This window comes from Cloeon dipterum, chromosome X, assembly GCF_949628265.1.
Source record: "Cloeon dipterum chromosome X, ieCloDipt1.1, whole genome shotgun sequence".
Taxonomy (NCBI): domain Eukaryota; kingdom Metazoa; phylum Arthropoda; class Insecta; order Ephemeroptera; family Baetidae; genus Cloeon; species Cloeon dipterum.
Window position 1 is genome coordinate 27,397,081 of NC_088790.1, and position 27,581 is coordinate 27,424,661.

The 27,581-nt window shown below is 38.0% G+C and overlaps 2 protein-coding genes across 4 annotated transcripts in view; one reads left to right on the forward strand and one right to left on the reverse strand.

Moving 5' to 3' along the window:
• Positions 1-15,971, reverse strand: part of cyc (cycle) — a 34,326-nt gene extending 18,355 nt beyond the window's left edge. Inside the window, exon 1 of one of the 3 annotated variants that reach the window (XM_065493799.1) lies at positions 15,717-15,971. Coding sequence is in view for 2 of the 3 variants with exons in the window: in XM_065493798.1 (XP_065349870.1) it covers positions 3,037-3,170 (134 nt within the window). In the remaining variant the exon portion in view is untranslated. Of the gene's footprint in view, positions 1-3,036; positions 3,213-15,716 lie in introns of those variants that run through there. The other 2 variants (XM_065493798.1, XM_065493797.1) reach the window with 2 other exon arrangements.
• Positions 15,972-18,093: 2,122 nt separating this feature from the next.
• Positions 18,094-27,581, forward strand: part of CngA (Cyclic nucleotide-gated ion channel subunit A) — a 74,100-nt gene continuing 64,612 nt past the window's right edge. Inside the window, exon 1 of the mRNA XM_065492097.1 lies at positions 18,094-18,635. The gene's annotated coding sequence lies outside the window, so the exon portion shown is untranslated. The remainder of the gene's footprint in view (positions 18,636-27,581) is intronic.

Consider the following 27,581-nt stretch of genomic DNA (forward strand, 5'->3'; position numbering starts at 1 on the left):
ACGAAACCGCGTGTCTGCAGTTCTAAGTGCGGCGGCGGCGTTGAAAAAATCACGAAATGTTGGGCGGATGACGATCTCAGGGTAGCACGCCCTGAGGAAGGTTGTCAGGGTGGATCAGGTGGGAGGGTTGTTCTAGAGGATTCGAAAGAGACCTTGCGGGTCCAAATCCGCCTGCGCGTTCAAATTCTCAAGAATTATGTTCTTGGCGGCCGAGCGAAACCGAGTTTCCGACTGTCGATCTGGGCGGCAGCAAACGAATCCGCGTGTCTGCAGTTCTAAATGCTGCAAAAGCGTTGAAAAAATGAAGAAAAGTCGGGCGGAAGACGATCTCAGGGTAGCACACCCTGAGAAAGGGTGTCAGGGTGGTTCAGGTGGGAGGGCTGTTCAAAAGGATTCGAAAGAGACCTCGTGGGTCCAAATCCGCCTGCGCGTTCAAATTCTGAAGAATTACGTTCTTGGCGGCAAAGCAAAACCAAGCTTCGGAACGTCGATCCGTGCGGCAGCGAACGAAACCGCGTGTCTGCGGGTCTAAGTGCGGCGACGGCGTTGGAAAAATCACGAAAAGTTGGGCCGATGACGAGCTCAGGGTAGCACACCCTGAGAAAGGTTGTCAGGGTGGTTCAGGTGGGAGGGCTGGTCGAGAGGATTCGAAAGAGACCTTGCAAGTCAAAATCCGCCTGCGCGTTAAAATTCTAGAGGAAAACCGTCTTTGCGGCCGAGCGAAACCGAGCTTGCGTATGGCGAGCTGGGCGGCAGCGAACGAAACTGCGTGTCTGAAGTTCTAAGTGCGGCGGCGGCGTTGAAAAAATCAAGAAAAGTGCGGCCGATGACGATCTCAGGGTGGCTTACCCTGAGAAAAGGTCGTCAGGGTAGCTCAGCTTTCAGGGCTGGCCGAGACGAATCGAAAGAGACCTCGCGGGTCGAAATCGGTGCAGCGGTTGAATTGATGCGAATTGCCGGCCGTCGCTGTGCACACACGCTCGCGTGCCGAAAGCACGAAAATAAAGAAAAATGCCAATTTTAATTTTTCTATGGGCAGCACGAGGCTCAAATTTGGTTTGCACACCGGCAGCACGAATGCGGATGCTGCGGATTCGCAACGATCTCGATTCGGGTCGATCCGTGGGAAATTTGGCGAATTTTCCAATTTGGCGTGTTGCGCTTATGGCGGAAATGCAAAAAACCACGTTTTTCCGTTTTCAAAAGTTTTCAGCGATCCGAGTTTTCCGCGGATCAGCTCGAAATTGGTCTCAAAATGACCGCAGATAAATTCTGCGTAAATTGACCGCTGGGTTTTTCGAAATCTGGTCCCGGAAAATTTCCACGATTTTCCAAAGTCAAAAAACCCGTAAAAAAGGGTTAAATTGAAGATAAATGGAAAACGTGACGGTTATAATTTTTAAAATTCATGCCAAAATGTTCCCCAGTTAGTGCCCTGCAACTGGGCATAGGTGTCATATCTGGGAAAACTCTGGTTTTGGCGGAAATCGCGATTGAATTTCAAAAATTTTGACTTTGGCGAAAATTCGCAACTTCAAAGTCGCGCGGATTCTCGAAAAATGCTCGGATTTTGCAAAACCACATATGCCCAGATGCGCGCTGCCGAACCAAATTTTTTGGTGCCTCAAAATCGGTCCTGGGTCCCACGGGGCCCCGGCTAGGCCCCGAAAACCGAAATTGTGGAATGTCCATTTCGCGTTTTTTACACTTTAAATGGGAATAACTCTGCGCCTGTTCGTGCTACGATCAAAAACCGGTGTTCTGCGTGTTCGCCGCAAAATTCTGAATAAGATCGAACCCGCCGCCACCCCCGTCCTCCCCCTGCAACCCCCGTTGCCGCAAAATGCCCGTAAAAAGTGTTTTTTCGGTTTTATTTTTTTATTAATTCGCCTATGGGCAAGATGGCGGTTTTGCCCATGGGAATCTCGGTTTGGCACGCCCCCGCGTCGACCACCCGGGTTTGGGGGCGATCGGGGCCGAATTGCCGATTTTTTTACATTGGGAGATAGGGATGTGTTTTACGTCGGGGGCCCCCCCGGGGCCCCTATGGGCCCGGCGGCAAAACTCTTTGGGCAGCCGGGGGCATCCGGGGAGGGGGTCCGGAAACCGCCCTCGGACATAATTGATTCCAAAAAAGCGTGCACGCATCGCGTATTAGTATAGAAGGAATTAACTTCAAAGATTAAGACTTAGAAATTGTGATGGTTTATCAAATGAAATAATGGAGACTAAGAAATTTTTAAGTCAATTGATACAGGGCAAAAATTGAAAATTATTGTTGAATTGTTGATCGATAAACAATTTATTCTATGATCTGCAACAATAAAAAATAGACCTTGCTACAGAAAAAATTCAAATTTTTAAAAATATCTTCAATATTACCGTGCTTGACCTCATTTTTGTGGCAGATTTTGATTCCACTCGTCAAGATACATTTAACAGTGTATGACAATTTTTGGGGAAACTGTTGTTTTGAAATAAAATCAGATTTCAAGTAAAGAGACATTCCTCACCATTTGAAAAGCATGGAACTTTTCTAAAACAATTTCACTGCTACTTAAATTAAAGGTCAATTCTGGCTTCAACTGAATCCTAAGGGATGATTTCCTGCATTGGCAACAAGCATTTTCCAGGATTTTTCAGTATCAATCCTCTTTAAAATTTGTCTGAGTACAATTAGCAGCGAAAAATAATAATTCTGAAAACTTTTGTTCATAGTTAGAAGTCATTTTTCCAAGCCGTCAGAATAAATTTTGCATTGCATTAAACTCTTGTATAATTCAAATGTGAATATTTTAATTCTAAATTGAAATTCAACGCCAACACATGAATTTTCAGGGAATTAAATAAATAAATTATAAAATAATCATAATTTTTTGAGGATATGGACGACCAGAAAGATAATTTTCCAGAAATTTGCCAAGTACCTTCACAATTCCATTTCAAAAAGTCCAATATTGACAAAAAATCTACGTTTCGAAATTAAAATAAATCTCGTGGTCGAGGGTGTTTTGGTTTTTTTTTGTAGAAACTCACTCCTGCATGACGTTGAGATCGTAGTAGACCTGCTGCTGGGGTTGCTTCATGGTGTCCTCGAGGGCGAGCAGGTCGTCCTGCAGCAGCCGCACGTACGGCGGAAGCTCCTGGCCTCCGAAGTTGCGCGCAACCATCGCGTCCCGTCGGTCCTGGCGGACTGCGGCCGCCGGGGCCCCGCGGGGGGCGGCTGGAGGCGGTGCCGCAGCGCCGCGCCAATCGCGCCGCCGCTCCGCCCACCTCGCGGGACTCCCTCGCTAATTAAAATTACCGATGGCTTTGCGAATCAAATTAAACTTTTGTTATTACCACGCGTGTGGCTGTCCGTGATTTTTCTTCTATTTCGGCTGTGACGACAACACCCACTCATCGCACGTCCTCCACCTCGAACCAACCGAGCATTGTGCAATTCGTTTTTGTTCTTTGTTCGCTCGTCGTGGTCCACGTGTCGAGCTTTGCGTCCAGATTTGGCTCGCGAAAAATACACGTTTTATTTTAGATTCGGGACCACAGAACTCCCCTCAATAATGATTCCAAATTAGTTTGAACCTATTAAGAAACTTGTCATTTATGTTAGGTAAAGGATGTTATTTGGATCATTGTCTTGTTTGTGTTGATTTATAAAAAAATCAGCGATCTCGAGAGTTGTTTCGTTGTCAGCAAGCTGTGTTGTCGTCATTATTCCGCTTTTATTTTCGAAAAATTATCCTAAATTAATTTCACGGCATTTGATGGTACTTGAGCAGAATTCTGATATTTGTTTTCTCCAATAAACTGTTTGAATATTTCATATTTTTATTGCATTTCATTTAATTTTAGCGATTTAAATTACACAAAATTCAATTTTTATATGTGATCATAATCAATATGCTTCATAGACCTTCTTTGACGAAGTTTCTGTGCACACCAATCGATTCTTGAGGGTCGAATTAGGTAGAGTGGAAGTTTTTACCGACCAAAAAGTGCAGCGCGACGTGCGAACTTTTTTCCCGCCAAAACAATATGAATGCGAGAACTGCGCATGCGTCAGAGCTGGTTTGAGCACTTGCCTTGTACAAATGACTTCTTTGTCAGATCCAGCCAGCTCTGACGCATGCGCAGTTCTCGCATTCATATTGTTTTGGCGGGAAAAAAGTTCGCACGTTGCGCTGGACTTTTTGGTCGGAAAAAATATCCACTTTACCTCATTAGACCCTCAAGAATCGATTGGTGTGCTCAGAAACTTCGTCAAAGACGGTCTTGAAGATGAATCAACTAAAAACGAGGCAAAGATTGAAATTTTAATTATAAAGTTTTAAGTCAAAAGCGTTTAAATTTTAATATTTTAGGAAAAAGTATTTTCTTAACATCGGGAAAGAGCTTAAATGTTCCTTGAGTGTGTTCTTTAAATTTAAAAAAAAATCGAATATAAATTTTGCATTGAAATCAAGCAATGAGCCCTATTGTTCCCTATCGAAAATCACAATATTTTATTTTTGGAGAAAATTAACCCTCTTATAGTTTGAACATCGTTGAATAGATCAGGAGAGAAATTAAAATCAAACGAAAAATATGGACAAAATCCGTTTAATTTTACGAATTCTGGTTTATAAATCATGAAGTTTTTGCCCTACAGTTTAACCATTAAAAATTTTCAAACCCTAAATTGAACCCTTAACGGAATTTTTTTAATTTTGTCCAAGATTTTCAAAAATAACCTAACTATTAAAATTGCCTCATTCTAAGATGTTTTACACTATATATTTTCACTAAATTTATTAAAAACCATAATTATGCATTTTGATCAATTTTAGTTAACTTTTTTCCCTTTTCTCTCGATCTCGAAAATGATAAAATCGAAAAATTGCCATTGCAAAAATGTATTGTTTTCCTGTAAAGAAACAAACTAGCTGAAACATCACATACAAAATCATCAGTTATTTTTTTAAACCACTCCTCAAACACAAAGATTTTGGGGTAGTTTTATTTTAATCATTTAATACATTACCTACTCTTTTTATACGTTCGTACGAGAGTACAACGACGTACAACAAAGGTTTTGGCAGCTGCAATCAGCTATGTGCTCGCTGAAGCAACAAATTGGCAACTCAAATGCTTTTGCTTTCTTGCATTCAGGTGACTTCAAAAGCATTCTTTTGCTTTTCGCAATCTCATTTTCGCACCACTTGTGCACACCTACGATTGTAAACTGCGTGCAAAAGGGCGGCTTATTCACGCAGTACAAAAAACGTCAGAAGCCGTATCGCATACGCTATGCCAAAGACACCTATAATTTCAATCAGTTCTCGCCGCAGACATGAAAATTCGGAGATTTTCCCCTCAACATGCACCCTGCAGACTATTTGCAAGATGGAAAAGCAACCCTCGGCCGGATCAAAAACCAATTACGGATTGTGTTTCATGAAACTCTGCCGGCCAAATGAAAATTGATATTTTCTGGACATCATCTGTGTAAAAACGCTACAGGTCTATTTTTGTGTGCGGTACACTGCAAATTGGGTCTGGTCATCTCCGGAGTTTTAACATTGTATTTAATGGCACACGTGCATGGATGGTAGTAGACATTTATAACCCTGCTCCAGTGCATCATTAAATCCATATAATTATTCTTACCATTACCATGCTCGGTAATTAAGAGGTAAAAATTATTTTGTACTTAAATTAGTCTTATTTTTTTAATTGGGTAAGCCCATATTATGGAAAAAAATTGTTGGTTTAATATTTAGACCAGTTATTCTGTGGAGCCGATGTGAGAATCGACCCCCGCCAGGAATTGCATAATTAGCGAAACCGTTGTGAAGCGCGAATGGAACACAGGGCGTGCTCTACTTCTGGCGACGAGAGTTGGAAACTGGCGAGACTTTCCACCAGATGGCACGAGACGATAGCTTGTTCTATGCAAATTAGCGTGCGCCTGACAATCAGAAAATGAGCTGAATACTTTCTTTAATTGAAAGAACCAAAGTAAAATCGTGATTAATTTATTCCATTCAATCTCCTATATTGCATGATCGTATACGTTATTTATAGGCACTATTAATTGCTCAATTTACGTTTTTTGCTGCTTCAATTCCCCACTGAGCAACGCAATAACGTATTTTATATATGCAATTATCGATGATCATCAACAAACCGCGGTAAGGATGCATCTCTGTGACCGCGGGCGTCGTCGGCGCATTGCAAATAATGACAAACGCACAGCAGACCTGGAGCCGACATTATTTATTATTCACTTCTTGCACGATGGGGAGCGTGTCATTCTCGTGACCTTGCAGCAGCCCAGCTATTATTGTCGCGATTAATCAAGATGACCACAACTCGCTCGATAAACGAGCCGCGAGTGATTCCCCCGGCCTAATGCATCAAAGAGCAATTTAAAAAAGCATAACTTAAAATGACATCTTTTTGTCGTTTAGCTTTTATCATTCGCTCCGTGAGGTCAAATCATGATTTCATCGTCCAACCACTCAGCTGGTGCTGATAAAATATAAAACCAACGCAGGATCAACCAATGTACGGATGTGTTATGATCATTCCCCCTTTCTGTACTTCTAGTGTGGTTATTGATTTAGGAACAAATCATTGACCGTTGTTACTATATTATTAAAAAACTTCCAACTATCAAAAGCTATTTTTTACAAATTTGGTGTTAACATAATTAAAAAATTAATAATTATAATTTTATGATTTTGGCAATTTGCCTTTTGAAGGAGCTGGCATAAAAAGTTGAGATAATGCATTTTTTAAAATTATTTGGAATATTTAAGCCTATTTTAAATAATTCTGACGTGTCAAAATTCTGACTAACACGCAATTTTTATTGATTCCTCAAGTTTAGTGACGTGGGTGTTGTCCATTTTGCTTTTCAATATCCAAAAGTGATTGATCATATCAAATGCTTCGTCTTAAACTGAATTATGCTCTATATCTAATCGGGATACACTCTGCATATATGAAATAATGTGGTCGTAAATATCGCATTCTAAGCCTGAAATAACAGCAGGAAATTATTTATGAAATTAAATAAAAGCCATGATAAAATGAAGCTTTATAGTTTCAATTTCACCCACGCAAGGGAACTTATATGGAATAGAGATTAATCTGGCAAAAAAATGTGTACACAATTGCGATCACCGTAAAATAGTATTAAAAATATCATGCCTCTAAAATACTTACTTTTTAAATTCATTTAAATTTATAAAATCTTTGACATTTTAAATGAGCGGTAAATTAACCTTAGGGAAGACGAGATACACACGTCTCAAAACTTTAACTTTCGAGTGCATAATCTCGCAAAACACAATTTCTCTGAGTATATTTGCCCGTTTCATATAAAAAATTAATAATACATTTGTTGCTAAGTAAGGATGGTGGACACAGGATATGACAGTCGACTTGGATCTCCTAACAGTTACTTTGCTATTGTTCGCTAAAGGCGAGTAACTAGGATCCACGTCGTCTGTCGCATCCTTCTTTAAAAGCAATTTTGCAAAGCCATCATAAAAATCACAGGAAAAATTTTTCTGTTCAATCGAATTTACAATTAAAATTTAAAAAAAAATGTCAAGGACACCTGTAAAAATCAGGAAAAAAGTCATCTGCCAATATTTTAGTTAGTTCCCATCTGTTACCAAGCGAGCAGTTAAATAAATTATTCGTATAGTTTTTGTTGTAAATAATAATAAAGATGTTTACATTTTTTAAATATATTTAAGGCTGTCAGTGTGAACTCAACTAACCCGGCCTATCTATATATTTATTTCGATTCGTGCGCGCCTGCTTCAATTGGAAGCAGCGTTGGAATAATCAGAGGCCTATTGCTCCGGGCGCAGATCGAATTAAGGCGTCCCAGTTTCGCACCAGCTGACGGTAGACACGTTGGCACGTTTCGCGTCGTGGCCGCATGTGTGACGATTTTCGCAAACTTTCGCCCGCCGCAGCTCAGAATCCAGCTGGCCATATAATCCGGCCCCGAGTCTTATTGCTGCCGCGAAGCCCCGCGTGTGACAAAACTCGCGCATTTATAGTATAATGTGTTTAAGTAGCTCGGCAGACGCGTCTCCTTCGTAGACGAAAATCTCTGCTTTATCTTATCACGCGGCGTGTTTTGACCTCCAGCTGATTAATTCAAAAAATTTGGAGGATTTTTTAATGATCTGACCTTGCCAAGAACGATTCTGTTAATTTTTCTTGTTTCCTAGAAGGTTATTTTCACCCTTGAATCGAGCGTCGGCACTGATAAGCTGGCGCAAAATCGGTAAAGTTAGCAATGAACAATCTTCTATGGTCTAGGAAAGGTCGAGACGGTGCGTGTTTATTTATATTTCCAATATCTGACGAGATATAACATTTTAAAATTTAACCAATTCGTGTTTTTCAGGTATCAAAGTTCAACATAACCGAAACAACACTCAGAAATTATTCCACAGGTGCTTAATTACGTTTGGGCATTTTTTTTATTTAAAAATAACAATAAGGGTTAAACCTGCGAAAACAATGACGTTTAACTTTAAATTTGGTGTTCTAATTGGGCTCGGTGAGAGCACACTTTTTTAGAAAAAGCACGAGGAGATGGAGACGAGGTATTGAAAAATTACCAAACAAATCAAAACTGCAGGTAAAATGTAAATTTCGACTGAAATTGCCGTCATAGATTCTCATAAAAGAGACTGAAAACCATGAGTGTGAATAAATTATATTCGAATGAGCCAAAATCACTCAGGAGGATCAAATTTCAGCAATTCATTGCTCCTCTTTCTACAAAATTGATTTAAAAACTCAAAGAATTCCGCAAAACAAAGCAACAATGAACTTTTAAAGTGAAATGATACTGGGCAACAATTGAAAATTATTTAAATTGTTGGATGCCTTAAACAATTGACCGACAAACAATTTGTTCAACAATTTGCAATAATAAAAAGGGACCTTCCTACAGTAAAAATTCAAATTTTGCCAATTTTCTCCAAAATTTACAGTGCTTGAATATATTTTCTTGGCATATTCTGTCCAACGGTGTATGCCACTTATTGGGGAAACTCTTGGTTTTGAAATTAAATCGGATTTCAAGTAAGGAGACAGCCCTTACCATTTGAAAAGCACGGTAACTTTCCAGCCAATTTTCTCGAAAAATTACAGCGCTTCTTAGGTCAATTTAGGCTTTAACTGAATCCTAAGGGATGAGTTTATGCATTGGCAACACGCATTTTCCAGGCTTTTCCAGTATCATTCCTCTTGAAATACATTTTCAAGTCAATTATATACATAGTTTATTTCTTGAGATTGGACTAAAATAGTGAATAACAGGATTGGACATCAAATTGGAGCAGAATTTTCCCAAAATATTAAAAATAATGGAACTGCATCTGTTTGCGGCTTTTAATTTTGAATCATTTATGTTTCAAAAATATATTTAAATGCTTTCAATTTTCTCAATTTGATTTTTCATCAGACTGACAGCAAAAAGTGATAATAACTGCCAAATTATCGTTTAAAATATTGTAATAACTATCTCGTTGTAGATTTATGATAAGGAAAATAGCGGATACACGTAAATTAAAATAAAAATAGTTAATTTAGTGCGGCTGTCGCGCCTGTATTATTATTATTGTTCACCTGCTGCGGCGCTGGTGAATAATCTATTTTTTAAATTACGTCTACTCACTCTTTTCCTCATCATAAATTGTTGTTACAATAATCAATAATATATCCCGGTTTTGACAAAATTTGTAAAGGCTACAGTGCAGCTAGTGGACATTCTAAATAATGTTGTTAATATTTTAATCACGAGTTTCATTGAGTTTTTTGCCGATGATACAAATTTGCTACCGAATTTATATATTTTTTTTTAATTGTATTTGGCATGCGATGACTTAAACCTAATTGAATTCAAACAAGCATCCTCAAACGTTTGACTTTAATTGCAAAAAATACCCTCTATTCAAGAAAAAATAAAATAGATAAAAAAATCTAAATGACGAGAAAATGTTGTATTATACCCGAGATTTGAAATTAAATAACTGGTTAAAAGTAACAATTAAAGTGCTGACTGATGGAGCATTGGCCCCGTTTCATCCGGTCAGTCTCCCATCTTTTGTTCGCTACATGCATGCAGGCAACAACAAAAATAGCACGACGCATGCAGCTACGGTGATACAACTTCCTCTTTTCAATATCTGCACGCACCGTCAAACATCAGAACATATCACCAATTTTTTAAAAAGAGAGAAAATCATTAGCTTATTCTATAAATTATATTCCCGTCTGGAACTAATTCCGATATCGAATGTGCATATTCAATCTGCATATTTCCAGAGCGAAAATCTGTTTTGCTAATTTTGCCTCCATCAATATGCAATTGGAGTGTCACATTTTAATACAGGCCTGCTCGGTCACATTGATTCCGATTTGTCTCATTCGTCAGTGAAATTTTTCCGGGTCAGCTTGCTCAGCGGCGCTTTTCCCTGCTCGATTTTTTTTTCTGTCGACCGAATAAAGTCACCTTTGGGCGCGAATATGCGAATGTCAGTGGCCACATCATGCACGTGCCTCACGTGCCCTCATCGCACATTCAGAAATATGAAAATGGGTGATGGGTGAGACGGTCAAATCAAAAACGAATCTGCCCGCACTGTCGTGAGTCGCGAGGCTCGCGGCAACGTGATTGCTCTCAAGCGATTTTCATTTATCAGTGCGAAACTGGCACTGAAAAATCGTATGCGAATAGATTGAACTCTTTCTGCTGGGTCAAGGTTTGCTCAGCATTTTGTTACTTTTGCATATGAAACATTTTCAATGATTAAAAATGATAAATTCATTATATAGGGTTGGTTTTAGGAACAGTTCTATTTTCTAACACTAACCTTACTTATTATAGAGCTCAAATGAGCCTGTTTCTTTTGTAGAGCAAATTTATTAAATAAAAAAGTAAAAAATTGCTTCAGCTTTTATTTATTCATTTATTTTATTTTATTTTTTTTTGGTTTAATGTGCTAGTAACTGAGAGGCAGTGGCCAATGGCAAATTAAACATAGTAGAATGATACTGGGCAACAATTGAAAATTATTTAAATTGTTGGATGACTTAAACAATTGACCGATAAACAATTTGTTCAACAATTTGCAATAATAAAAAATGACCTTCCTACAGTACAACTTCAAAATTTGCCAATTTTCTCCAAAATTTTGAGTGCTTGAACATATTTTCTTGGCATATTCCGATTCCTCTGGTCGTGATCTGTCAAACGGTGTATGCCACTTATTGGGGAAACTCTTGGTTTTGAAATTAAATCGGATTTCAAGTAAGGAGACAGCCATTACCATTTGAAAAGCACGCTAACTTTCCAGCCAATTTTCTCAAAAAATTACAGCGCTCCTTAGGTCAATTTAGGCTTTAACTGAATCCTAAGGGACGAGTTTATGCATTGGCAACAAGCATTTTCCAGGCTTTTCCAGTATCATTCCTCTTTGAACAAAACGAATGTTTTTTTTAAATTATTTTAAAACTTCAACGCTGATTTCAGGAACAATAGAAATTAATTTTAAATCAATAAAACCATTTAGCTAACCCATTACACAAAATGTAGGCTATGTTCATCCAGAGAGCCTGTATAATATCGCTTTTATTTTCTCCCTGGTTGATAAAAAACTGGTCCAAAAAAGGAAAAAGTCTGCCAAATCAGATTTCAGGCTGTTAAGTTAGATCATATTTCATTGACACATAAAAGAAACATGCTAAACATGTTTAAAACAGGTCAGCCAATTTAAATTTCGACCCTATCACCGCCAAAGAATACACGTGTCCCGAAAATTTGAGATTAAAATGAATAGCGAAGGTTGGGAAACTATTTTGAATTGCATGACGTGTTATACAAGCCTAATATTAGATTCGATTAGGCGATGATGCGTGCTCTTTGAATGAATAAATAAATAAATAAAAAAATCATGGTGTTTCGATTGTTTGATCTTCTACGCAGCACCTCTTGATTTTATAATTTTGAAATTTGTTTAATATCTACAAGGCTCCAGTGAAAATGGAGTGAATTAATAACCCGGAAGCAACAATTGTTTAGAAAATATTTTTAAGAACCAGAAAACAAAATAATTGAGCCTAAAGTTTACTTTTAAACTTTTTTGACAGATTTTTTGACAACGTTTTTCCTGATCGAACAAAATAAGTTAAAAATAAATTACACTTCTGCTGTAGAAAAGAAAATATTGAGAGTGGAAAGACTTACGTGCGGCCGGTGTGTTATCACACGACAACAAATGAAAACTTGTGATCATCTGGGGCCAACGTGGTGCGTGAGTCTATTTTCGGTCCACGCGACTCGTTGCGTAAGCCGAAGAGAGCACAACCTCAAGCGAAAGACGGCTTTTTCGCGGACGCGAGAAAGAGTGCCGCTGATGATGGGAGGAATAATCCGAGAGTCTGAGTGACGATTCACTCGTACATGTGTGTGTGTACTCGGTGCACGCAAGAGCAAGATCAGAAATACGCCGGCGAGTTGGCAACAGGCCAAAAATACGCACTCTCCGGTTAAATTTATCAGAGGGACGTTTTTTTTGTCTCTTTGATTGGCTTGCATAATGCTGGCGGACAAAGTCGAAGAAAAAAAATTAGAGATAGCGATCGAGGGCACATAGCGGGGCGTATATATATATGCGCATTCCTCTCTTCTTCTTCAACGGACGGATATATTTTATTTTAAATCCAAGGACGCGCCGATTTTATTTTCGGGTTAAACGAATTCGGCTAGACTTGCGTAAAAATCTCCCCTTCAGGTTGGCAAGAAAGCGCGTCACAAAATGACAACTAACAAAGTTTAGCAACATTGTAAGGCAATAGGATTTGAGGTGACTTTTTAATTATTTTATTTAGTTAAAATTCCGAATTTTATTGCAAAAGAGTTTACGGAAGAAGGAAAAAGTAAAGAGAGGTATTTCATGTGTAAATAAATATTTAATAAATGTTTTTTATTTCTTTCAATCACTGTAGGTCAGGAATGAAGTATTTATAGTTTATTAGAACAGTGTCGGATCAATTCGGCATTTTCCTCTCGGAATACATTTGAAAAATTTATAATTATTTTTCTTTTTATATCTTAAAATATTTAAAGTATTTTTTGTGTTTTCATCCTTATAATTTCCCCGATAAATTAATTATTTTCGAAGGCTGTAGATGCGGAGTTTAATTCTCAGCTTGGAACTTTAACACGTATTCCGATGCAATATAATCCTTTTTTTAATTATATAGTAACTGGTCTGTTGGCAATAGAAATACATAAACCAACGGAAATTTTTTTTACACTCCTTCAATGACAAATTAATATTCAAAGAACCTGACATTATTATCCTTCGGGCATTTTTTTTCAAGTAATTTATTTTTATTATTATACACATAACAAAATTCATCCCACAAGCAAGTTGAAGGTAATTGAAGGAAAACCCCAAACAATTTATAACAGGTCCTCCATTAATTTTTAACTCGCCTCTGGCTGTTAAGTGAACCCAGAAAACATGTTGCAAAATACCTTGATAAGGCGATCTATGATAACCGTTGTTGAGCTTACTCAATAAAATTTTTCTCACGACGCTATCAAACAGGTAGGTAGATTTTAAAATGTTATTGATTCAAGATGCTTCTGTGAGATTTCAAAATATATTTTTTCGATTACTTAAGTGGCCATCGAGCTAATTAATCATTGATGCGCGGTCACGCAAGAAAACCAAATCACGCGAGAGCGGAATTGAAAGCCTTGGGGTTCACTTTTGCGATCATACTCATGAAAATGCTGCATTTTTCGGAGTTGGGTGTCACTCTCTGCTCGTATTCATTTCGACAGCAGGCGACCTTGAAGGTTTTCACAGATGCAATGACATGCATTTTTAAAATAAATAAACTCGTTTTAGGAGAGTGACAGTAAAAGGCAGCACGCCGCTCGTTAATTTGTTGGGGCAGACCAACGGATTGATAAAAAGGCATCGGACCAGTTAGTTAGCTGCCAGAGGCAATAGCTCAGGATAAATCGAATTTCACCGCTTCACTTGAGTTTGACATTGGACGCGACAACACACAAAAGGGTAAAACACTCTATCGCGGCCGACTGCTGGCCTTTGTTCCTATCGAGATAAAATTTGTATTAAATTTTCTCAAAACTAAAAATAGGCAGTGTGAAGGCAAAGTTGAGGTATAGGAAGCGAAAACCGGTTTTCTATTTATCCTTGCGCAAAGTCAATGCCGCGCCTGTCTATTCTTAGCTTTTCTAATTTTTTTTGACCAGCGCCGCCGGCGGTATTCCATTCGGCAGAGAGAGAGGTGAGTGGCCAAAATGCAGTTTAATGGATCTCGTCGTGTATCACTTTTCAAGTTTATTTCGGTGGCCAGGCCGAGACGGCAAATTTGCACGAGTCGAGCACATCTAAAAGAACGTTTTAATGAAGCGAAGACGGTTTTAAATTTTTAATTCAATCCATTCATTATCGAATAACAACGATTTAATTGGTTCCCTTTTGAAGATTAACTTACTTGTAATTTAAATTGATTCTTCATCGACCTATAGGATTTTATTCCAAAGTTCTGGAAAATCTTTGTTGCCAAATGCATAAATACCTAGAGAGATATTTTTACATTTAGAAAAGTGATTCCAAAGTTTTCAATTTAAATAGTAAATATAGAGTTCCTCAAAATTTGAATACATTTTGACAGGCTCCCTGATTTGAAAAATTGACGTCTAATGAACAAAAATGTTTGTTTAATCGTTAAATTCAATCAAATTGGCAAATATTGAATTTTTACTCTTTTAATTCTTGAACATGAAATTCCCCCTGGCGCTCGTAATTAATTCAAATAATTTCCACACAGTCGGCACTTTGCAGTTTGCGGATACCAATATTTACTCAATAATCTATCCCAGCAATTTGTTCTAATTATTAAAAAATGGTGAAAATGTCCACCAATATTGGACCATAAAAGAGTTCTATTCAAATTAAAAATATAATTCCATTGATTAATTTAAAAAACGTACGAACTGAGACTATTTAAAAAAATTTCAATTGTTACGTAGTTTAACCCACTAAAAAATTTAAAAAAATCTGATTAAAATATTATAGTCGTGGATGTTTTTCAATGTCAAATCTTGTTCATTTTACTGCCGCAGCTGATTGACTGATTGTGTTGATTAAATTTAATTAGTTTTTTAACCGAAATATATTTAATAATTAAAAAAAAACTATTGAATAAATTATGCTACTCACATAATACGGAAAAGTAAGATGTTGATTGAACGGATTAAATCGTATTTCCAGGTTAATTTTAATTAAACTCACGAATCAATGACGAACTAGAAGCGAAGTTTGTCCCCAAATTGAGGTAAGCGCAAATTTCGTCACGGCCGATAAGCAGAAGCACACAAAAGCAGCAAGAGGCACTAAACTTATCTTGTCACCACTCCCCCTTCCAGTGAAAGCCTGTTATGTAACGCACAATCGTATATATATATAGTGATACGGAAAAATAACTCGTAGTACCAAAATTAATTTAAAAAAAATTAATTACTAAACAAGAACAAAAATAAACGAATTTCTCTGTTAGATAAAAAAAATACTACGCCGTATTGTTTCGAGATCGGGGTACGTGGCAACCCTAGGCGGGAAGATGGGGAGTGCGGCCGCTGGTCGGTCACGTACCTTCAGAGCGCGGGCCGGCCGTAGAAGCCGAAACTGGCCGCGTTTTCCACCGTCATGTCTGGTTCAGGGGGCGAACGCAGTGTTCGTCACGTAGAGAGGCGAAAACACGACTGCGAACGGCGAACGGCGAACGCGCCAACACCACGTGCTAGTCGTGTGCTCGGCCTGGCATGGTGGCCAACTGGACCCGCGGCCGACGCGCCTCTCGCCGTGCTTCTGCCTCCGCTCCGCCGCGGCCGGCCGCCGCCGCCGCCCAGAGCAGCGGAGAGGAGGCTCTCACTCTCACGTGACCCGCTGCTTTTTCCGTCGCCAGCCGCCGCCACTGACCAAACGCCCGGCCGGATCTCGCCTCTCGCCTTCGCCTCGCAGCTCGCACACACCAATTCCGCGCCCATGATAATTGCCCGCTAATTGCTTCATTCGGCCGCCAGCACCTTCGGCAGGCATGCCAAGGGATTGGATAACATTTTTTGCTTTTAAACAACAGGGAGCATAAATTAAAGAGGAATGATACTGGAAAAGCCTGGAAAACGCTTGTAGCCATTGCATAAACTCGTCCCTTAGGATTTAGTTAAAGCTTAAATTGACCTAAGGAGCGCTGTAATTTTTTGAGAAAATTGACTGGAAAGTTAGCGTGCTTTTCAAATGGCAATGGCCGTCTCCTTACTTGAAATCCGATTTAATTTCAAAACCAAGAGTTTCCCCAAAACACCGTTGGACAGATCTCGACGAGAGGAATCGGAATATGCGAAGAAAATATGTTCAAGCACTCTACATTTTGGAGAAAATTGGCAAAATTTGAATTTTTATTGTAGGAAGGTCCTTTTTTACTATTGCAAATTGTTGAACAAATTGTTTATCGATCAATTGTTTAAGACATTCAACAATTTAAATAATTTTCAATTGTTGCCCAGTATCATTCCACTTTAAATGTAATTAATGAAACTGATTTTCAGCCTTAAGAAAATACCGTTCTTAAATTTATAAATCTTGCTTGTTAAAATGTGAAATATTTTGATGGTGACTTTCACACCAATATTGTACAAGACTGATTTAATCAAATCCTGTCATTGAACCAATAATTGATGGTAAATTTTTTGCTCGAACATCATACTCTGTGTTACCAAGACTGTGGAACCAGCTGCCACGTGAATTAAAAAACCTGAGAGATAAGAATGTAGTGAAGAAAAAAGTGAAGGATTGGTTATTATCGTGTGACTAATTTTTGTTCTTCTTTTCGCACACTATTTTGTAAACACAGAAATGATTTTGCATTTTATTTTGTTAAATAGCTGCTCGAGCACCAGCCGTCAATTCGTCCTGAATTGGCTCGACTTGTAATGTTTTTCCAATAAATATGATTTTCTAAAAAAATAATAAACTCCTGCACGTGATCACACAGTTCAAGTTTATTTGAAATTTAAAAGTAACTCAATGCATTAACTAAAAAAAAAATTCATCGATAAGTACAATGAAAAAGGTTTCTGCATAAAAAAATAAAACGTAAATGTGGCAATTGTCTTAATTTTTCAACATATTTAAATATGATTCGCATAGTTCAATTATGAATGAATGTTTCGATTCATCTCATTTTAGTCTATTAGTTTAAGTAATGTGTTTCAAATGACGCCCACCTTTCAATAATATTTTCCAATAACATATTGTACATATATGCTTCCTTAAATTGATCATTAGTTCTGAATTGAAATATCTGTTAATCCAGATCTGTATAATATATAATTATATTAAAAAAGCCAATAGCTCATTACAAAACGTAATATTTATTTATATTAATTAAACAATAATCTAAAAATGTTGTTGTTTGTTAATGTTAACTTATTTTGTTATTTGCTTCTGCTTTCAATTGTTTGAACCAAATAAGTAAAAATCATTCCAATTAAATTAAACAACTAAAACCAACTATATTAAAGGGGCAAAAGAGGAATGATACTTTAAAAGCCTGGAAAATGCTTGTTGCCAATGCATAAACTCGTCCCTTAGAATTCAGTTGAAGCCTAAATTGACCTAAGAAGCACTGTAATTTTTTGAGAAAATTGGCTGTTTTGTAGAAAGTTGCATTTCAAATGGTAATGGCTGTCTCCTTACTTGAAATCCGATTTAATTTCAAAAGCAAGAGTTTGCCCAATAAGTGGCATACACAATTGGACAGATCTCGAAGAGAGGAATCGGAATATGCCAAGAAAATATGTTCGAGCACAGTAAATTTTGGAGAAAATTGGCAAAATTTGAATTTTTATTTGATCAAATACTATATTTGTGCAAACTGGAAAAATCCTGTAAAGTTCTGATTCCCGCGCTGCATCAAAATCCAATCTATACTTGAAGATTTATTCTCATATAAGAGATGATTTTCTCGCAAGAGGAAATAAAGAAAAACATTGAGTTGGGTGCAGCGAGCAAATTGCTGTGACTGCGCCGGGAAAGCATCTCGGCGACGTAGCGCGAGGTTTACTGCAGCAATCAAAAGGCATTATCGCGTCGGAAATGAAATTGCATCCGCGAGTGAGACGTGCCGGGGCCGCGCGGTGACGACACCGTTTTAAAATTTATCTGGCGTCGCGCTGATTGCAGCCGGTTCATCAGCGGCCTATTTACTTTGGCCATTAGGCTGCGTGTGCGGCTGGCGCGCGTTGTGCGGGCTGCGTGGCGTGGCGCCGAGGGTGTGCGGGCGGCGCAGCCCAAGCAGCAGCGGCGGCGGCGGCGGCGGCGCCCACACAACCTGCCAGCCAGCCAGCCAGCCACACAACAGCAGTCCCCAGTTGCTTTCGGGCCGCTCGAGCTGCTGCACCGGCTGCACGTCCCTCAGGCCGCCAGCCTCTTGCTCCCAAAGTGCGTCCGTCGCTCGGGATCGCCGTCGCCGCGACTCCAAATGGAATGAAAACCAACTCCTTGAAAAAGGTACGTGACTGGTCGTCGTCAGGATTCTCGAAATTCAACCAAGGGTCTGTTTATTTATTTATTTACGTGCTAAAGGAAAAACAACTCGCCTTTTGCGTTTTTAAAGTGGAATGATAAAGGGCAGCAATTGAAAATAATTTGAATTGTTGGATGCCATAAACAATTGATCGATAAACAATTTGCAATAATAAAAATGGGCCTTCCAACAATAAAAATTCAAATTTTGCCAATTTTCTCCAAAATTTGCTGTGCTCGAACATATTTTCTTGGCATATTCCGATTCCTCTCGTCGAGATCTGTCCAATTGTGTATGCCACTTATTGGGGAAACTCTTGGTTTTGAAATTAAATCGGATTTCAAGTAAGGAGACAGCCATTACCATTTGAAAAGCACGCTAACTTTCCAGCCAATTTTCTAAAAAAATTACAGTGCTTCTTAGGTCAATTTAGGCTTTAACTAAATCCTAAGGGATGAGTTTTTGCATTGGAAACAAGCATTTTCCAGGCTTTTGCAGTATCAATCCTCTTTAATTCCTTTGCATTGAGCTCTGTGAAATTGTTAAAACTGAAAATTGGATTTTATGGCCTCTATGTGGGTAGTTAATAAATACTCAAAATTAAGAAGCAGATTATTGAGCTTAAATTAAAGGCAGAAAGCGCTAATTAGAACGAAATAAAATTATTTGGCAAGAAACCATCATAGAGATTTGATTTTAACGAGAAAACAAATAACCTGCTTTTCCAATTGGCCTGGAGAAGTTTTCAAAATTATATAACTAAAGAAAATATTGAATTACATAAACTTGCTACGATGAAGCTCCATGAGAGTTAGATAAAATTAAGTTTAGGCAGATTGATTGATAAAAATAGTAACCTTTGATTATAAGTTTTCTTAATCTAATGTATTTAAAATTGCAGAGTACATACTACTTTTAATGCAATTTACTAAATATGTATATTTGATGTTTTCAAACTAAATTTAACGGACTATTTTACGCTTAGCTCTGTATAAACGAAAAGGTGTCTCATAAAATTGATTGACATCTTAATTTGCCTCTCAAAATGATTGATAATATCGCTCAGGAAAAAATTACACCCTTCATCTAAGTTTTTCTGAGCCTTTAGTTAATTTTTGTCCTGGGAAAGGAATTGAGAAACACGATAAAAAACCAATATCAAAGTCAGAGTCTTGCAAAGCGACCAGAAAATAAATGTTTCAAATGATAATTTGTGTTCTAATGAATATTAAACTGTCTAAAAATAATTGTAAAAAATTATACCGCCATTTTCATGTCTGGGAACGATTACAAGCCCTAAATATAAACAATTTTGATATTAAAATTCATCTTTTTTCTTAAAAAAAATGTTTAATTTTTATTGAATTTACCAAAAGAATCGCGTTAGAAGCAACTCTTTAAGTTATCATGAAAATCAGGGTTTTTGTTATAGAAAATAAGGGATTGTCAATAATTGTTTAGACAACATTGACTTTTTTAAATTTCAAAACAGATGAAAATGCTGTCGAGTTTTTTTTTATGTGACGAGGAGAGGAAAAGTTAAAATTGTTTCGATAGCCTGCTATAATTTTGCTCTAGAAAACATTGACAAATTCTAGGAATTAAAGTGACCAGACTAGTCATGCCAGCTAGTCGCTGTAGATGGCAGAAAATATTAATTTTGGTCTAGAAAAAAACTGACTGAAAGTCAAATATTGTTTTGTTTTATGTCTGCCTCGAAAACATTAATCCCCATTTGAAGCAAAATTCGCAGCTCGCAGATAAAACAGCACCAGCGACATCGGCCTTTTGCTAATATTCTTTTCATGTTAGCAAAAACTTAATAATAATTATATTCCAGTATAAATTATATCAGAATGTCTTTTTTCTAATTTATTAATTAGTAAATAATAGCAGTATTTTTTTGTTAAAACTTACCGCAACTTATAAATAAACTATTAGTTAAAACTAAATTCTTGTAAAAATAGATGATAATTAACTCATATTTAGGGTAAAATAATTAATTTTGAACAAGGCATTCGTAGGAGTGTCACAGCAATGGCAGATGTTTGAGCACTTATTGGAGATTCACCTAATGTCAGAGATGGTCTATGTTGGTTAAATAAGCGACTCGAAATGCTGAAAAAACTCAACAGACTGGGGGAACTCACCACTTGCTGGTTTTCGCACATTACCCGCGGCTTTAAGCACAAATATAATGGCGTTTCAACAACACACCCGCGAAAAGATGGCCAAGATTGGGCCCAAGCTCCTCTTCTGTGGCCACTCGGGCCTCATGTTTTCTGGCTTGGTGGTGATATTTGGGATCCAGTATTACGGGATGTGCCGAACAGAGGCTAAAAAATGTAATTTTTTCATGTCATCCACCTTTTGAATAATCTGTTGTCATGACGAACGTATTTCAAAATCGATTTTGAAGCGTACGTGCGCTGCATAAATGCCATGCGAATCATATATATCCCAATTAGCAGAATTAATGCGTGATGTGAGTTCTGAATAGCAATTACACAGGACTCTCTATCTGCTATTCAACAGTTCACCGAGCAAAATGCAATTGGAAAAAAGGGAAATCTTGTTTCCCCTTTTTGCAGAAGCAAACGGAGCGAGAATGTGTGCCAGGCAGGCAGGCGAGTCCTTTTCCTTTGCACGCTCGTCAAAGAGTGAGTCGGTCGAGAGGAAGAGCTTGCAATCCGATTGCAGTCACATGCACCTTTTAGGTCGAGAGCATCCAGGCGCTGGAAATGGAGAGAGATGCGTTTATTTGTCGTCAGCAGCACTTGAAATCGCTGCTGCAGTCCGGGGCTGCCTGAATCCTATTCGCGCATGCAGCTAATGAAAGACTCGACGGCTCGTTGTTTGCCTCTTTGTTCATTGTTGGACGCGAGCGAACACACAGCAGATTGCGACGTGCAGCTTCTCCCTCAACACCACTGGAGAGAGAGAAAGAGCCTGTTTTCTCCGAGCAGATTTATTGGCTTTTGTTGTTATTACTGCTGACGCTGGAAACAGACGAGCAGCAGGAAAAAGCTCAATTACGTGCCTGCTCAAAAGATATTATGACGGCAAGCAAACTGAAATGGATCGTACGTTTATTAAAAAGAGAGGCAAGATAAACGGAAACCCCATGGGGTAGTGTTTTTTGTTTTGTTTTTTAAAAGTATTCTTATTTAACTTGCAAAAGACGACATGCAAATTGCTATTTCCTTCTAGGTTTGGATTGTTTTGTCTAATCAAGAAATTTATTCTTTGGGGATTTCAGACGGTCACTTGTCATTTTCTCATTTACTTTTATACCCCTAATAAGCTTGAATTTTTAGACTTTTGAGACGCACTTAGTATAGTCTACAACGTTTTTTGGAACCCCAGCATATTATGTTGTCTAAATTAAGTCGTCCATTTGTTCCAAAAACCATGCATCTGTGATAGAAAAATTATTTAAACTGCTATTATTAGGGCTTTGAAATTTAGACGTTCGACTGTTTTATTTCCGAGCTTCCAATCGTTGCGGCATCATTGCAGCCAATTTAGCAATACTTGAAATCGTATAAATCGGCGAAAACGGTCTAAAGCGTCTTGAAACAGTCTAAAATGGTCTAAATATATTTTAAATCTGTAGATGAGTGCATGGTTTTGATTCGCTAATGGAAAATTTCACCAGTTTTATTTTTTAAGGACATTTTTCATGCAAATAGAATAAAAATTACGCTCTCTTTGTCACCATTTTAAGTGGACTGGGTTAACATCCCTTCAACCCTCCTCCTAACCACCCCTTCAACCCTATTACTAACTTTAAATGAAAAAATATTATTATTGCACTTTAAAATACTCACTCCTATATCATGAATTTTTTACGTTTTTGTACAATTTGATTTTTTAACTTTTTATTGATAGAAGTGGTTGACGGGTCGATTCGTGCTTTTGGAGCATCCCTGCTCGTTAAGAAAATGACATTTGATTATAAACGTTTAGGCAAGAACATTTGAAAATTGAAGCTGAAAAACATTCAATTATGTCTCAATCAGTACACAAATCGTCTGAAACCATCTATTTTGCACCAAAAAGTCTATAAATATTCGACTATTTCCCGAGAAAAACGTTAATATTTGATTAAGGAATAACCAAACTGGAGTTTGCTCTAAATAAAGACGCTAAAAAACTGATTAATTTAAATGATAAGTTATTAAGGTTGGGGATTGACACAATTTTGATTTGAAATAAATTGAATGAATTCTCAGCTGCGAGTTCAAATAAATTCGTTTGTTTGGTAGCATTTGAAATGCTCTCTTCCGGGATGATTTGCCATAAATGTAGAAAAATGCAAATTTTGTAACACTCGCCGATCGTTTAGAATTCAACTGGTTTCAGAAATAAGAGAGCAGTCCTCTTTATTCATAAAAATTACGTTAGATTTTTTTAAAATGCGGAACTGTTCCTTATTATTTGCATAGAACTTTCGTCTGGAAATAAATCAATTTTGATCCACTGCATTAATATTTTTTGTAATAAATTGCTAATTTTCTACCAAATATCCTTAAAAAGAACAGCTCTTGAATTGGATTGGTTGAGAAATGCTGCCGCCTTCCTAAAAACATTCTCCAAGGGAAGGAACATTCCCGCCACACATCGAAAGTTGAGCCGACATTTGTGGCAATAAAGTTTAGAACTGGCGTAGCATGCATTTGAGGCATTTTAATGGGTCTCGAGAGGCGTCGTTTCGCTGTCGAGCCAGTGCAAGTCCACTGACTGGCTGTGAGCGGTTGCGAATGCCGGCAAAAACAGGCAGATGAAATTGTTTTGTGTTTGCCCTTAATTTTTCGGAGTGGTTGCGAGAGCTGGAGCGTCACACTGCTTTCGTCGCGCGCGCGCGCCCAGTGTTGGGCAGACACTACCAGCATGCCTGTCACGCTTGATTCATTACGACTGCGACCTACAAACACCAGCTCGATGATAAAAGGATGCTGCACGCTAAGAAAAAATAAAAACAACAACAACAACAACCTGCAGATTAATTTCCCCGAAGTGGGCCGCCGCCGAGCAAAATTTTCAGCCACGCAAATCGTTTTGCGGCTTTGCGGAGGAATGATTGCTTTTTTAGCGCGTGCCGCGTTTTTATTTTCGAATCCGCCTGCCGACGGCTGCGAGGAAATATTGTTTAGGGAGACGCGGAGTTGTTACAGAGTGTTTGGTGTTACAGAGTTAGACAACTCCCTCGACAGCTCGGTTGTGCCGGTTGCATACACAAATAATATCGCTGATTGTGAGAGAGAAGAGAAGACTGCGAATGCCTTGTTGGTTTACAATTTACGGCTTCCTCGAGTTTGAATGATTTGATTGATTTATGTATTTGGCTCGCAAAGGAGCAAATCGAAAGCACCTGTTAAAGGTCAATATGAAAATAGGTCGGATTATGAAATCGGCAGATTATTAAAAATTGTATGTCTTCCCAGTCTGATTTTTCTCATAATTCGGACTTGAAAGCAAAATCAGGTCAGATTTACTATTTCTTATCTTCAAGGAAAACCGGATCTGGAGATCCAAATCATGCAGGAAGCTCCCCTTATAGTTTAGCAAAATTCAGAATTCAGCTTGTCGTTTTTGTAGATTCCATTTAAATATTTTTCTGATCAAAATCTGGAGTACAATATTCAACGTTTAATTAAAAATTAATGTAAATCAGTGTAAATTATTACGACTGTAACATTTCCTATGCCTTCAGAGTTTGAGATATATGGCAATTATGGGACATTTCGTTTAAAATACTTCGTCCTGGTCCCGGAAAAATTGCGCAACGTTCAACAAACACCCAAATTTTCATTGTCAAATTGATTGTTGCCCTTTTCTTGCAACAAGGAAATTAGCGTTTGGTTGTTGAAAGTTGCGCAATTTTGCCGGGACCAGGACGACTTGTAAAAATGCCTTGGGAAACATTTAATTCACAAATATCAACTTTTGGGAAGTTTCTTCCTCCGAGAGACGTGTTCTCCTAAGAGAGAAAACTAATTAGGAAAGAATTCGACGTATGAAACGGAGTATTTTGACTCTGATGATAGTGATTATTCTGTCAACAATTTCAGATGATGAAAAAAAGCATTAATACATTTTCAGGGTTTTCTTAATTTTCAAACTTCGTAAAAAGAAGTCTGAATCATTGTGCTAATGAAGATTTTTCAAATTTGAGTTGCAAATTAAAACAATATTGGCTCTAATTATTATTCGTTAAATTTGATACCAGGGGGCCAAGTGAAACAAAATAAATAATAAGAGAAAAGGCAATTTCCTGGAAAGCAGCTGTTTCAGTTCCGGTCCCTTCGGCCTCTTTAGAAGTCCTTTTGAAACAGTTAATCAACCCTGCAGGAATTTGTAGAGAATTTGACCGTGGAAAACGACTGACTGAGTTGCTTTGAGAACAGAAAACGATTTCCACGAATGCCGTTAACCTATCCATCTTGTGAAATTCAAAAGCCCCGCCGAAATTCCATCCATCAATTGAAGCTCACCATCAAAGAGTGGAATTCTGCTTTCTCTGTATCAAGATAAGGGATGCGATTTTTTAGACGTTTTATCATGGCATAATAGAGTTAACTTTGATAGGTCGTTTAAAGCAAAATAAAAGATTTTAGTGCAATTTTTGTAGCAAAATTCAAACGCTTTAAAGAAAAATGATACTGCAAAAGCCTGTAAAATGCTTGTTTCCAATGCATAAACGCATCCCTCAGGATTCAGTTAAAGCCTAAATTGACCTAAGAAGCATTGTAATTTTTTGAGAAAATTAGCCGGAAAGTTGCCGTGCTTTTCAAATGGTAAGGGCTGTATCCTTCCTTGAAATCCGATTTTATTTCAAAAGCAAGAGTTTCCCCAACAAGTGGCATACACAATTGGACAGATCTCGACGAGAGCAATCGGAATATGCCAAGAAAATAAGTTCGAGCACTGTAAATTTTGAAGAAAATTGGCAAAATTTGAATTTTTTATGCAGGAAGGTCCTTTTTTATTTTTGCAAATTGTTGAACAAATTGTTTATCGATCAATTGCTTATGGCATCCAACAATTCAAATAATTAATCAATTGTTGGCCTGTATCATTCCACTTTAAAATGCATTATTCAAGGAAGAATTACAATGGTCACTCTCAATCTGTTTTAACTTATTCTTTTTTCTTCCTAAACACCTTTAATGCTAGAAACTTTTTATTGGTAATTTTCTTCTAATTTCACACATGTTTGATGCAAGTAAAATTACTTTTGATTCCAATCAGTACTGAGCATATTTTAGGCCATGAATTATCAAAGGTTTCTTGTATTTTTCCTTCTTGTTTGCCTTTTATCCTACTTTTTAGCAGACAGAATATCCCGATGCGGTGTGAGGTCCTCTCCGCGGTCGGGGGCCTAAAAAGGGGGGATTTTCCGCGGGCAGAGCTGCGGAGGCTGGTTGATGGCGAAGCAAGCAGACGCAGATCAGGTTGAGCGCCTTGTCATTACGCCAATTTTTAAGGCCACCCGAGCCGCGGCCATTATGCGCATATCGCATTTCCAGTGACGAGCTAAATCGCAAATGGTGCGGTTTTTGCGCGGCAACCCTGAGTCTGCATTCGCTATATGTGTGTGTATATATAACAAGAGCGCGGCTGCAGCGGCAGGCCCCGCAGCAAAGCAGCGGATATTGTCCTTATAATGGCGTTGAGAAAACGAGCACGCGGTCTTCATTTGCCTTTCTCGCTCGCATGTCGCTGGGCGCGCATGAACTTTCTTTGCTCACAGGAAGAACAAAGTGCCACTCAAAGCAGCTTTGTGCGGTGCTGCGCTAATCAATTAAGAAGAACTTTCTTGCTGCCGAGCGGAACGCAGAAAAATCATACTCCATCAATTTGTGTTTTTTTTTTCTTTCCTCGTCTCTGTTCTCGGTTGTTATTGACTCGTTATATTTACCGAGCGGGCTGTCATTTATATTCACCATCCTCTTTGTCGTATCAATTTTCAAGCAATTCTCGAGTGTCCCTTTTTAACTTGGATGGCAGTGACTGTATACAGAAGGAACAAAAAAGGAAAAATGGAAAGAGATTTTATTAATTTCAAATTGAATGATCTCTTTTTTTTCTTAGCTTTGCACTTTTGACATGATAAAAGAGGATTTTCGCTGATAATTCCCGGAAAATTCCTATTGCTATGTTGCAAGAAAATTCAGTGTCGAAATCAGCGGGGTCCAGATTTGCGATAAATTTGGTTCGCACTGCGCAGATCCAAGATGGCGTCTGAATGTGGGAAGCAAAAAGCTTTCTTTGGATTGCCGTACGATTGTCAAGAGTTTTTTTACGATCCAAAAGACACAATTAGTGCAAATTATGTCACAATATTGACGAAAACTTAGTTCTTTTCGCACATTTTCACGTGGCCGTTTTTTCGCGCCATACTCCTCCGGACGCCATATCTGCGCGTCGCACGAACCTGGAACCGGTTGGTCGACATTTCTTTAAAAACGTTGTTGGCAATAACAAACAAACAAACAGTTCAGTGAGTCTATTGTTTGTGGGATTTAGCAACATGTTTAACTCCAATAATGTACAATAATGAAAACAGGACTAACTAAGAATGGTAGACACAGGATACGACAATCGACTTGGATTCTAGTTACTTTGCTATTGCGTTCCACAAGAATTTTACTCACCCTCTCTAACAAAATTCACAAATTGAAATTTTCATCCGTGTGTTAAAGCGAGGAAAATAATACATATCGATAAATCAAAGAAGGAAGACTATTTTCGGTGAAATTGAAACTCAATCAAATGTTATTGTTGGAGCAAAGAGCTTTAAAGTGATTTATTTTTTCTGCTTTAATTTTCATAATAATTCATGGAACAATTTCCCACTGAAAATGAAATAAAAACTTACAACTTGGCAACTGATTTCTCAGAAGTTTGATAGGTTGCTAAAAGCT